Source organism: Carcharhinus amblyrhynchos, chromosome 33 (genome assembly GCF_965287045.1).
Source record: "Carcharhinus amblyrhynchos chromosome 33, sCarAmb.v2.hapA, whole genome shotgun sequence".
Taxonomy (NCBI): Eukaryota; Metazoa; Chordata; class Chondrichthyes; order Carcharhiniformes; family Carcharhinidae; genus Carcharhinus; species Carcharhinus amblyrhynchos.
Genome location: NC_137356.1, coordinates 2799920 through 2813368, shown reverse-complemented (window position 1 = coordinate 2813368; position 13449 = coordinate 2799920). Strand labels below are relative to the sequence as shown.

The 13449-nt window shown below is 46.2% G+C and overlaps 1 protein-coding gene across 1 annotated transcript; it reads left to right on the top strand.

Annotated features, from left to right (window-relative positions):
• The first annotated feature begins 348 nt into the window (after positions 1–348).
• On the top strand, positions 349–11948 carry LOC145361009 (adenylate kinase isoenzyme 1-like). Its single transcript, XM_080216533.1, has 4 exons — positions 349–485; positions 4677–4793; positions 6930–7121; positions 11698–11948. Exons 1-4 carry the CDS (start codon positions 360–362, stop codon positions 11761–11763), a joined length of 501 nt encoding a protein of 166 aa, XP_080072659.1. The 5' UTR covers positions 349–359; the 3' UTR covers positions 11764–11948.
• The last annotated feature ends 1501 nt before the right edge of the window (positions 11949–13449 follow it).

Genomic DNA, 13449 nt, shown 5'->3' with positions numbered 1-13449 from the left:
CCTCCCTATCTCTGTAACCTCCTCCAGCCCCCTACACCATCTCCCTATCTCTCTAACCTCCTCCAGCCCCTACACCCCTCCCTACTCTATCACTTCCTCCAGTCCCTACACTGCCTCCCTATCTCTGTAACCTCCTCCAGTTCCTACACCCCTCCCTATCTCTCTAACCCTCTCCCCATCTCTGTAACCTCCTCCTGGTAAATATGAGTTGTTTTTGTATGGACATTGTTCACTTGGATGAGGGGGAAGTTTGTGAGGAAATGAATGAGTGGGAAGTTATTCCAGTGAGAGCTTGATGTGAATGCTTTGTCAATGTTCCAGGAGGCCCAGGTTCTGGCAAAGGCAGTCAGTGTGTGAAAATGATGGAGAAATATGGTTTCACCCACCTGTCGACGGGGAATCTTCTCCGGAAGGAAATCAGTAATGAAACCGAGCGAGGAAATAAAATCAAGAAAATCATGATTGAAGGAGGCCTCGTGCCATTGGTGAGTAGCCAGTGTTAGAATATAACCAGTGACAAATTTCTATTGGATGTAATGTGACCAATGGGAGCAAGATGTAAGGGTCAGCTGACCCAAAGAACAAAGGAAATGACAGCACAGGAACAGGCCCTTCGGCCCTCCAAGCCTGCACTGACCATGCTGCCCAACTGAACTAAAACCCCCTACCCTTCCGGGGACCCTATCCCTCTGTTCCCATCCTATTCATGTACTTGTCAAGACGCCCCTTAAAAGTTGTATCTGCTTCCACTACCTCCCCCCAGCAGCGAGTTCCAGGCACCTACCCACCCCCTCTGGGTAAAAAACTCAGCAAAACATGGAACCAGTCACAGTAATAGTCAGTTAACCAGCTAATTTGTTATAAATAAGGAACTATGTAGAATTGTGGGGAGTTTGGATTGGCCCAGGGCAAGGCCCCAGGTTTGGAGTAATGATGTTTCTTTACTAAACCCTGTCTGTGATTTATACGTTGGTGTAAGTTTTGTTTCATTAACTGCATTTTGAAGAGTTCCTTCTGAAGAAACAGTTGTGACCTCATTATCTACGCTGTTGTTCCACCGGGCTGGGGGGGGCATCGTTTGTTTTGTGAGCTGCGTCTCGCTGCCCAGCACGATTCTCAGTCCTTTGCCCTCAGCCATCACCATTCCGCACTGCCCTTAATTCCCAACTCCTGTCTCTGCTGGTGTGGACCCAACTCTCCGCAGCCCCTCCACTGAGATTGGAAAGGATTTCCGATGCTCACTCCTTTCCCAGGGAATCAGACTGACTTCAGGAATATCAGGAATGCCGAGCTCAGTAGAAAGACTTGTTGGCAGCTGTTCTCTTGCCTGGAGTTAGGCCCACATCCTTTCTGTATTAACTTTCTGAGGCCTCACAATAATAGAGAAAACCTTTGAGCAACACTCGTTCTGAAATAATCCACCTGACCCAATAATTTCACCCCCCAATCCCGCCTCCCTATTTCCTATCCTTCCCCAGCGGCTGATCCAATCACAGGCTTTTCTTATTTTGAGTCATGTCTCCATCTTGTGATAGAAACATAGAACAGCACAGCACAGTACAGGACCTTCAGCCCTCAATGTTGTGCCGAGCTATGTCCAAACCCAAGATCAACCCACTCCCTATCATTCTGGTGTGCTCCATGTGCCCATCCAATAACCGCTTGAAAGTTCCTAAAGTGTCCAACTCCACTATCACAGCAGGCAGTGTATTCCACACCCCAACCACTCCCTGAGTGAAGAATCTACCTCGGACATCCCTCCTATATCTCCTTCCATGAACCTTATAGTTATAACCCCTAGTAACAGCTACAACCACCTGAGGAAATAGTCTCAGCACGTCCACTCTATCTATCCCCTCATCATCTTATAAACCTCTCATCCTCCTCCGCTCCAAAGAGAAAAGCCCCAGCTCCCTCAACCTTTCCTCATAAGACCTACCCTCCAAACCAGGCAGCATCCTGGTAAATCTCCTCTGCACTCTCTCCAATGCTTCCACATCCTTCTTATACTGAGGTGACCAGAACTGAACACAATATTCCAAATGTGGTCTCACCATGGTCCTGTATAGATGCAGCATAACCCGACGGCTCTTAAACTCAAACCCCCTGTTAATAAACGCTAACACACTAAAAGCCTTCTTCACGCCTCTATCCACTTGAGTGGCAACCTTCAGAGATCTGTGGATATGAACCCCAAGATCTCTCTGTTCCTCCACATTCCTCAGAACCCTGCCGTTGACCCTGTAATCCGCATTCAGGTTTGTTCTATCAAAATGAGTCATCCCACACTTATCAGGGTTAAACTCCATCTGCCACTTTTTGGCCCAGCTCTGCATCCTATCAATGTCTCTTTGCAGCCTACAACAGCCCTTCACCTCATCCACTACTCCTCCAATCTTGGTGTCATCAGCAAATTTACTGACCCACCCTTCAGCCCCCTCCTCCAAGTCATTGATAAAAATCACAAATAGCAGAGGACCCAGCACTGATCCCCTGTGGTACACCGCTGGTAACTGGCCTCCAGTCTTAAAATTTTCCCTCCACCACCACCCTGTGTCTATGAGACAACCAGTTACTTATCCAATCGGCCAAATTTCCTTCTATCCCACACCTCCTTACTTTCTTCATGAGCCTACCATGGGGAACCTTATCAAACGCCTTACTAAAATCTATGTATATGACATCAACTGCTCCACCTTCATCTACACACTTAGTTACCTCCTCAAAGAATTCAATCAAATTTGTGAGGCAGGACTTACCCCTCACGAAACCGTGCTGACTATCCCGGATTAAACTGCATCTTTCCAAATGGTCATAAATCCTATCCCTCAGGAGCCTTTCCATTAACTTGAAGACCATCAAAGTAAGACTAACTGGCCTATAATTACCAGGGTCATTCCTATTTCCTTTCTTGAAGAGCGGAACAACATTCGCCACTCTCCAGTCCTCTGGCACAATCCCCGTGATGTAGAGATGCCAGTGTTGGACTGAGGTAAACACAGTAAGAAGTCTGACAACACCAGGTTTAAGTCCAAATAAATTGGTTGGACTTAAACCTGGTGTTGTCAGGTTTCTTACAATCCCTGTGGACAGTGAGGTCCCAAAGATCAAAGCTAAAGGCTCTGCAATCTCATCCCTTGCCTCCCAAAGTATCCTAGGATGTATCCCATCTGGCCCAGGGGACTTATCGACCCTCAGGTTTTTCAAAATTGCTAATACATCTTCATGGCCCTTCTCCTTAGTGAACACTGAAGTATTCGTTCAATCTATTTCTTCTGACTCCATGCACAAGTTCCCACTACTATCCTTGACTGGCCCTAACCTCACCCTGAGCATTCTTTTATTTCTCACATAAGGGTAAAATGCTTTGGGGTTTTCCTTTATCTGACCCGCTAAGGACTTCTCATGCCTCCTCCTAGCTCTCCTAAGTCTTTTCTTTAACTCATTCCTAGCTACCTTGTAACCCTCAAGTGACCCAACTGACCCAACTTGTTTTCTCATCCTTACATACGCTTCCTTTTTCCTCTTAACAAGACATTCAGCCTCCTTTGTGAACCATGGTTCCCTCACTCGGCCACTTTGGAAGGAGTGATTTGAAAATGAAGTACTCAATGAATGGCAGGACACTGGGAAGTTCTGTGAAACAAAGGGACCTTGGCGTGTTTCTCCACAGATCTCTGAAAGCGGAACGGCATGTTAGCAGGGCGGTGAAAAAGGCTTATGAGAAACTTGCCTTTATCAATCGAGGCACAGATTACATAGTAAAAAGTCTGACAACACCAGGTTTTAGTCCAACCTATTTATTTGATAATATACTCACTAGCTTTCGGGGTTACCCCCTTCAGGCCTGACGAAGGGGGTAACCCCGAAAGCTAGTGAGTATATTATCAAATAAATAGGTTGGACTAAAACCTGGTGTTGTCAGACTTTTTACTGTGTTTACGCCAGTCCAACGCCGGCATACCCACATCATGACAGATTACATAAGCAGGGAAATCATGTTGGAGTTGTATCGAACTTTGGTGAGGCCACAGCTAGACTACTGCGCGCAGTTCTGGTCACCACATTATTCAAGGATGTGACTGCACTAGAGGGGGTGCAGAGGAGATTCACCAGGATTCACCTGGGATAGAACACTGAAGTTATGAAGAGAGGCTGGATAGGCTTGGATTGTTTTCACTGGAGCAGAGAAGATCGAGGGGCGACCTGATCAAAGTGTATAAGATTATGAAGGGCGTGGACAGACTGGATAAGGAGCAGCTGTTTTCCTTAGTTGAAGGGTCAGTTATGAGGGACATAGATTTAAGGGGCAGGAGGTTTAGGAGGATGTGAGGAAAAACCTTTTTATCCGGGTCTGGAATGCGCTGCCTGGGAGGGAGGTGGGGGCGGGATGCCTCACATCCTTTAAAAAGTACCTGGATGTGTCCTTTGGCTCATCATAACATTCAGGGCTGTGGGCCAAGTGCTGGGAAATGGGATTAGGGGGGAGTTCAGGTGTTTCTAATGTGTCAGTGCAGACTTGACGGGCCGAAGGGCCTCTTTTGCACTGCATGATTGTGTGATTCTAAGAAGGTTAAGAGTAAACCTATGCCTCTAAGAAGAGAGAGAACTTGTAATGACATGGACTCTGGGAAATGTCAATAAAGTTACATTTCTTCTAACTTGTTTTTCCTCAGGGAACAACGTTGGAGATTTTGAAGGATGCCATGTTGGAGAATCTGCAGGAGACAAAGGGCTTTATGATCGATGGATATCCTCGGACTTTGAAACAGGCCGAGGCCTTCGAAAAGTCTGTAAGTCTGGAGATCAAATCATTCAATATTCAAAAGACCAAAGACCCTGATGCTGTGGTCTCCAAAACCCGCAGTGTGATTCCTGCCTCAGTGAGACTGGCCCAGTGCGAGACTGGCCCAATGAGGAGAGGAAATGCTTCCAAAAGTAAAACAGTTTTATCTCCAGAATCATTGCAGTTTTGCTACTTTTACTAATTTTTTTCATTTCTGGGATGTGGGTGTTGCTGGCTAGACCAGCATTTACTGCCCATCCCTAATTGCCCCTCCAGAAGGTGGGGAGTGAGTTGCCTTCTTGAACCCGCTGCAGTCCATGTGCTGTAGGTACACCCACAGTGCTGTTGGGGAGAAATTTTGAGCCAGCGACAGTGAGGGGACAGCAATATATTTCCAAGTCAGGATGGGGAGGGACTCAGAGGGAAACCTCCCAATGATTCCCATGTACTCTAAACGGTAGCAGTTGAGGATTTGGGAGATGCTGCAGCGTATCTTGTAAATGCTACACACGGCTGTCACTGTGCGTTGAGGGTGGAGAATATAAGAACGTAAGGGATAGATAGACAGTCGGACAATCAAATGGGCTGCTTTGTCCTGGATGGTTGTCAAGTTTCTTGAGTGTTGTTGGAGCTGCACCCATCCAGGCAAGTGGGAAATATTCCAGCAGATTCCTGACTTGTGCCTTGTAGATGGTGGACAGGCTTTGGGCAGTCAGGAGGTGAGTTACTGACCGCAGGATTCCTCGCCTTTGACTTGCTCTTGTAGCCATGGTATTTATATAGCTAGTCCAGTTCAGTTTCTGGCCAATGGTAACCCTCAGGGTGTGTTTTTTAGTTTCAATGTTTTATGATAGAGTAGTTCCACGTTTTAGAAAAAGAATCTGAGGATTTCTCCTCCCGTATGTTTTCACATGGCCTCTACATGGTCCAGGATGCCAGCTGAGGCCATTGGAAACAGGTACACAGACTGACAGACTGGCCATGGACCATTTTGCCACCTTCCTCACTCCTTTACTAGGGGGCACAGGTTTAAGCTGTGAGGGGCAAGGTTTAAAGGAGATGTACGAGGCACGTTTTTTTGCTGAGGATGGTGAGTGTCTGTAACTCACTGCCGGGGAGGTAGTGGAAGCAGATACGATAGTGACTCTGAAGGGGCGTCTTGACAAATACATGGATAAGATGGGAATAGAGGGATATGGTCCCTGGAAGGACAGGGGGTTTTAGTTCAGTCCGGCAGCATGGTTGGTGCAGGCTTCGGGGGGGGGCGAAGGGCCTGTTCCTGTGCTGTAGTGTTCTTTGTTCTGGGTCTAACGACACAGCACGTGTTCAGTCTGCTGTGGGATTGACGATTATTTCCTCAGCCTGTGATCATCGATAATCTCAAACTCTCCCAGGAATCCACACTTCCTCATTACAATCAGAAATCTCAATCCCCCTGGAGAGTGAGGAACCCTTCTCCACATTTCTCTGCATTATTGATGCCGATCGCCAGCGAGATTCTTCCTGGGCCCCATCATACCATTGGGTGTTGATTGATATTTATGTGTCACAAGTAGGCTTACATTAACACTGCAATGAAGTTACTGCAAAAATCCCAGTAGGCGATTCGGTAATGAATTCCATTGGATGTAAAGGGGGGATAGTTGGAGTCTCTCTTGTTGGAGATAGTCATTACCTGGCACTTGTGTGACATGAATGCTGCTTGCCACTTGTCAACCCAAGCCTGGATATTGTCCAGGTCTTGCTGCATTTGAACATGGACTGCTTCAGTATCTGAGGAGTTGCGAATAGTGCTGAATATTGTGCAATCATCAGTGAACATCTTGCTGTGTATGGATTGGCTGCTCTTTATGGTACATCACCATAATGAGCTCACTTTGCCAATACCTCATTGGCTGGATGTGGTTTGGGATGGTGCTGAGGATGAGGAGGGTGCTATGTTAATGCAATTCCCTCTGCCCTCCATGCTGGCCCTGTGTTGTTCACTGACTGACTGACTGACCTCTGAAGGGAAACTGGTACAGACCACAGCCTGATCCCGGACACTTTCCAAAAGCTTCCCTGGTTCAGTGTTAGATGTTTAAGGTGGTGGTAGAGTGAGAATTGGAATGGATGTGACAGATCTTTCTGTCTCTGTCTGTAGTTTACTCTTCCCACCATCGTGTTGCTGATCGATTGCAGCCCTGAGGTTATGAAGGAACGCCTAATAAACCGTGGACAGACTAGCGATCGCTTCGATGACAATGAGGTGACAATACGGAAGCGGGTAGACGGGTATTTCGTGGATTCTATACCTGTCGTGAAACATTATGAGAATAAAGGTCTTCTGAAGAAGGTAAAAGTTCTGATGTCCACCCCACCTGATAACACTGGTGAAAGATTGAAGTGTTGGGGGGTTTGGGGCAGGTGTGTCACATTCCTGGGCAGGAGTGCCACTCTGTCACAGGTACCTTCCCCGCAGGTAGACCATCGGTAAACTGAGGCACAGTCGCTGACTCAGGGAGGGACATTGGTAGCACTTTGGGTCAGTTGATGTCAGCTCCCTCGCTGTCTTTGTAAATGATATTGACATTTACCTCAGGCCAATGTGTCACTCTGCTGAATAAAGTGGAATTGGGAAGCTGAATGGGAGGGTATCTGCTTCTTGCAGACTCTCAATAAGATCATGGCCTCATCTCCACCTTCCCCATATATCCCCTCACCTCCTCACCCCCAGCAAACCCCAACCTTCAATTTGCCAGTGACAGAGCTTCCAGAACTCTGTGGGACAGAACTCCAAAGATTCACCACCCTCTGAGTTAAAGAAATTCCTCCTCATCTCAGTGACCTACCCCTGATCCTGAGACAGTGACTCTGTGTTCCATACACTCCAGCCCTGGGAAAGAACAGACACGTTAATGGAATTCTCAGTCCCAGTGGATGGTGTTTAGAGGTTTGCAGCATGGAAACAGCTCCTTCGGTCCAACTTGTCTATGCCACCTAGTTTTTACCACTAAGCTAGTCCCAATTGTTTGCACTTGGCCCATATCCCTCTACCCATTTTACCCATGTAACCGTCTAAATGCTTTTTAAACAAAATTGTACCTGTCCATCCTACTACCTCTGGCAGCTTGTTCCAGACACTCACCAACCTCTGTGTGAAAAAATTGCCCCTCTGGACCCTTTTGTATCTCTCCCCTCTCTAGAGCACTTGGAGGAAACCCATGCAGACACAGGGAGAATGTGCAGACTCCACACAGACAGTGACCTAAGCCCGGGAATTGAACCCGGGTCCCTGGCACTGTGAAGCAGCTGTGCTAACCACTGTGTCACCATGCCGTTCATCTGGATTCAATGGATTCAAGTCACATCTCCAGAATTGGTGGAACTTAAAATTCCAAATGAAATCATTTAAGGATGTAAATATATCGGAGACAGATCAGAGGAGGTTTTCTGAATTGATACCTGGAATGAGAGGGTTATCTTATGAGGAAAGGCTGGACAAACTGGGCTTATTTCCACTGGAGTTTAGGTGAGTGAGAGGTGACTGGATTGAAGTCTATAAGATCCTGAATGGTATTGACAAAGTGGATGTGGAAAGGATGTTTCCTCTTGTGGATGAACCCAGAATAAGGAGACACTGTTTTAAAATTAGAGGTCACTTTTTTAGGAGAGATGAGAAGAATTTTTTTCTCTCAGAAGGCTGAGTGACTTTGGAACTTTCTGCCTTGGAAAGCAGTGGAAGTGTGGCTCACTGAATATTTTTAAGGCAGATGTAGATAGTTAGGGAAGAGAATCAAAGGTTATTGTGGGGGGTGGATGGGAATGTGGAATCCCAAACACAGACAGATCAGCCATGGTCTCAATGAATTGGCCAGCAGGCTGGAGGGGCTGAGTGGCCTACTTGTGCTCCTATTTTGTCTGCACACTTGGCATATTGTCACTCGGGTCATGATTGGTGCCTGTTATTATCCTGAGGGAGGACAGAGGTGGTTACAATTGATTTATCCAACTCATCATTGCAGAGACAGAGAATCATAGAATCCTACAGCGTACAAGGAGGCCATTTGGCCAATTAAGTCTGCACCGACTGCAATCCCTCCCAGGCCCTATTCCCATTAATCCCATGCCAGAGGCAGTAGTGGAGGTGGGTACAATTATGTCTTTTAGAACATGGAAAAACTACAGCACAAACAGCCCTTCGGCCCACAAATTGCACCGATGATATCCATACCTACGCGGCTTACTATAACCCTCAATTCTATTAAGTTCCATGTGCTCATCCAGCAGTCTCTTCAAAGACCCTGTCGAATTTACCTCCATCACCACCCACCACCCTCTGAGTGAAAAACTTACCCCTGATATCTCCCCTGTACCTACTCCCCAGCACCTTAAACCTGTGTCGTCTCGTAGCAACCATTCCAGCCCTTGGAAAAAGCCTTTGGGAATCCACCCGATCTATACCACTCATCATCTTACACACTTCTATCAGGTCACCTCTCATCCTTCGTCTCTCCAGGGAGAAAAGACCGAGCTCCCTCAATCTATCCTCACATGGCATGCCATCCAATCCAGGCAACATCCTTGTAAATCTCCTCTGCACCCTTTCAATAGCTTCCACATCCTTCCTGTAATGAGGCAATCAGAACTGAGCATAGTATTCCAAGAGGGGTCTGCCCAGGGTCTTATAAAGCTGCAACATTATCTCCTGACTCCTAAACTCAATCTCTCGATTGATGAAGGCCAGTACACCATACGCCTTCTTAACCACATCCTGCACCTGCGAGGCCGAGTTAAGAGTCCTATGGACCCGGACCCCAAGGTCCTTCCGATCCTCTACACTGCTAAGACTCCTACCCTTGATATTGTATTCCCTCATCCCATTTGACCTGCTAAAATGGACCACTATACATTTATCTGAGTTGAAGTCCATCTGCCACTTCTCCGCCCAGCCTTGCATCCTACTTATGTCACGCTGTAACCTCTGACGTCCCTCCAAACTATCTACAACACCACCAACCTTCATGTTGTCAGTAAAAATCTTTTAAGAAGTATTTATACAGTTATACGGGTAAGATGGGTATAGAGAGATATGGGCCAAACGCGGGCAACTGGGACTAGCTTAGTGATTTAAAAAAGAAAATGTGGCATGGACAAGTTGGGCCAAAGGGCCTGTTTCTACAAGTAAGCAGAGGGATCTAGGGGTACAGGTTCATAGCTCCTTGAAAGTGGAGTCACAGGTGGACAGAGTGGTAAAGAAGGCATTCGGCATGCTTGATTTCATTGGTCAGAATACTGAATACAGGAGTTGGGACGTCTTATTTAAGTTGTACAAGTTGTAAGGGCACACTTGGAAAATAATGTGCAATTCTGGTCACCCTATTAAAGAAAGGATATTATTAAACTAGAAAAAGTGTCCAAAAAATTACGAGTATGCTACCAAGACTTGATGGTTTGAGTTATAAGGAGAGGCTGGATAGACTGAGATTTTTTTCTCTGGAGCGTAAAAGGCTGAGGGGTGATCTTAAGAACATAAGAACATAATAAGAACATAAGAAATAGGAGCAGGAGTAGGCCATCTAGCCCTTCGAGCCTGCCCCGCCATTCAATAAGATCATGGCTGATCTGTCGTGGCTCAGTTCCACTTTCCCGCCCTCTCCCCATAACCCTTAATCCCCTCTCTTATCAAGTACCCATCAACCCGCTTCTTAAAAATATTTAGCGAGGCAGCCTCCACCACTTCAACGGGCAGAGAATTCCAGAGATTCACCACCCTTTGAGTGAAGAAGTTCCTCCTCAACTCCGTTCTGAACCGCCACCCCTTTTATCTTGAGGCTGTGCCCCCTAGTCCTACTGTCTTTTTTGAGCGGGAAGAGTCTCTCCACCTCTATCCTATCCATCCCATTCATCATCTTATACATCTCAATGAGATCTCCCCTCATTCTTCTGAACTCTAACGAGTACAAGCCTAGTTTATTCAGCCTCTCCTCATAGCTCAATCCCCTCAACTCCGGTATCAGCCTAGTAAACCTCCTCTGCACTCCCTCCAGGGCCAAAATATCCTTGCGCAGGTGCGGCGCCCAAAACTGCACACAGTACTCCAGCTGCGGCCTCACCAATGCCCTATACAGCTGCAGCAAGACCTCCCTACTTTTATATTCAATCCCCCTCGCTATGAAGGCCAGCATCCCATTCGCCTTCCTGACCACCTGCTGCACCTGCAAGCTGGGTTTTTGCGATTCATGCACAAGGACCCCGAGGTCCCTCTGCACCGTCGCCTGCTGCAGTTTTTCGCCACGTAAGTATAGAGGTCTATAAAATATTGAAGGGCACAGATATCAGCTAGATAGCCAATATCTTTTCCCAAAGGTAGGGGAGTCTAAAACCAAGACGGCATAGGTTTAAGGTGAGAGGGGAGAGATACAAAAGTGTCCAGAGGGGCAATTTTTTCACACAGAGGGTGGTGAGTGTCTGGAACAAATTGCCAGAGGTAGTAGTAGAGGCGGGTATAATTTTGTTTATTTAAAAAGCATTTAGGCAGTTACATGGGTAAGATAAGTATAGAGGGATATGGGCCAAATGCGGGCAATTGGGATTACCTTAGGGGTTTAAAAAAAAGGGCAGCATGGACAAGTTGAGCCAAAGGGCCTGTTTCTAAGCTGTAAACCTCTATGACTCTAGTTCCCCTGACACTAAAGGGCAATTTAGCATGGCCAATCCAACTAACCCGCACAGCTTTGGACTGAAAGCCCAGCCGGGGAAAGGACAGCAGGTTTCCTGGGGAGAGAGCTGGATTGGCGATATCCTGGGAAGAATGGAAGAGAGAGAGTCAACTTCATAGAGTTTGTTTAGAATGATTAGTCCATGTTTGAACGTAATGAGTGCCGCTGCCAGCTTGCACTGATTACACGTGTATGTTCTTCACTGTGCAGATACAAGGCGAGGGAACAGAGGATGATGTCTTCCAGAGTATCACTGCGATTATTGATGAACTTTAACAGCTGAGAGTGTGGTTGGAAAATCTTCTACAGGAGCTGCCCTGGGATCAAATCAGCCTGTTTGCTTCAAGTTTTCTTTTCGTGACTGCCTTGGAGGATTTACCAGGATCAACAGCAACAATAAAATGCGAATTAAAAACTCCTGCATAGCTTTCACCCACAACCCTTTAGAGAGGAATGCTCTATGCCAGTAATTTTGTGTGTATACGTTCTTTATAAACAGGAGGGAAGAATTACAGAATCTTTTTTTTTAAACAAAACACCTTCTCTATAAATACACCCATGTATATAATCACTCCAACTCTCCTGAGCAGAGCTCTGATTCAGAAGCATAGCAAAGTCTCACACCAAGTCTTAGCCCCAGAGCATTTTCCAAACCCAGGATCAGGTAGGTCCCTGACACAGCTCAGTAGGGCAAGAAAAAGATCCTCAACAACAGACTTCATTGTGGCCAGGAGATCACAGCAAGCAGCTTTGGGTGTGTAGGATCTGATCCAGCGAGTAACACATCTGTGGAGAACACACTACTGTGTCTCATCCAGTGTGTACTCTATATGTCTGAGTATCCAGTGTGTAACATACATGATTATGCATTCTGCTGTGTCATACAGTGTGTAACATACATGGCAATATGTAACACACTACAGTGTGTTATCTAGTGTGTAACATACATGACTGTAACACACTGCTGGGTGTCACTGTGTTACAAGCATGTGTACAGTACATTGCTGTGTCTTCAGTGTGTTACATACATGTATGATTACAATACATGTCTTCAGTGTGTAACATGCATGTCTATATAATACACTACTTTGATGCTGTGCATCATCCAGTGATTGTGTATCATGCATGAGTGTGTAACAATACTGTACGTCAAGTGTGTACCACACATGTATATTACACAATGTGTATCAATGTGTAATACGTTTGTATTATACATCGTGGTCCTGTCCGAGTGTAATCCAGTGTGTAACACACTTGTGTCCAAGAGTAATCCAGTGTGCAAAGCACTCCTGTCCCTATATAATCCAGTGTGTAACACACTGCTGCCCATGTATAAATCAGTAACACACTGCTGTCCATGTGTAACACTCCTATCAGTGTAATCCAGTGTTTAATACACTGCTGTGTGTAATCCAGTACGTAACAGACTCTTGGCTGAGTTGGTGCGTTTAATACACTCTCATCTGTTCTCATTCAGTGTGTTACAGAACGTACAAGATGAACTCCAAATGGAACTCTTCTGTTAACTACCAGTCACAACATACTGGTGAATCACTGTACGTGGTCTGGGAAGCTGTGTTACATAGGCTCAATGTAATAGGATGCAATGATGGCAGCCCCTTTTCCTGATGCAACTAGCAAAATACAGGCTGTATAATATGGCATACATAACATTGCAAGCTGCACTGTAGCTGCTGGTAGCATGTTGAAGTGTGCCTTTTGTCTCACGGAGGCAGGTTGTGGATTACTCCGTATAACACACAATGTGCTGTGGATTCTTTTGCATTTACTCCATAGCCCACACCGTTCCAGTTTATAGTAACAATCTTGTCTGTGACAAACATTCCTGAGAGAAGAGGAATGTTTGTCACAGACACCAGGGACCAGGGACCTGGGTTTGATTCCCAGTGTGGGTCACTGTGTGGAATTTGCACATTCTCCCCACATCTGTGTGGATTTCCT

What these genes read in the sequence shown, in the direction of transcription:
- LOC145361009 (XM_080216533.1), top strand. Translation starts at nt 360, where the DNA reads ATGATGGAGAAATATGGTTTCACCCACCTGTCGACGGGGAATCTTCTC. An exon ending in AAGGAGGCCTCGTGCCATTG is followed by an intron (nt 486 to 4,676) that starts GTGAGTAGCCAG and finishes GTTTTTCCTCAG; the next exon opens with GGAACAACGTTGGAGATTTT. An exon ending in ATAAAGGTCTTCTGAAGAAG is followed by an intron (nt 7,122 to 11,697) that starts GTAAAAGTTCTG and finishes TTCACTGTGCAG; the next exon opens with ATACAAGGCGAGGGAACAGA.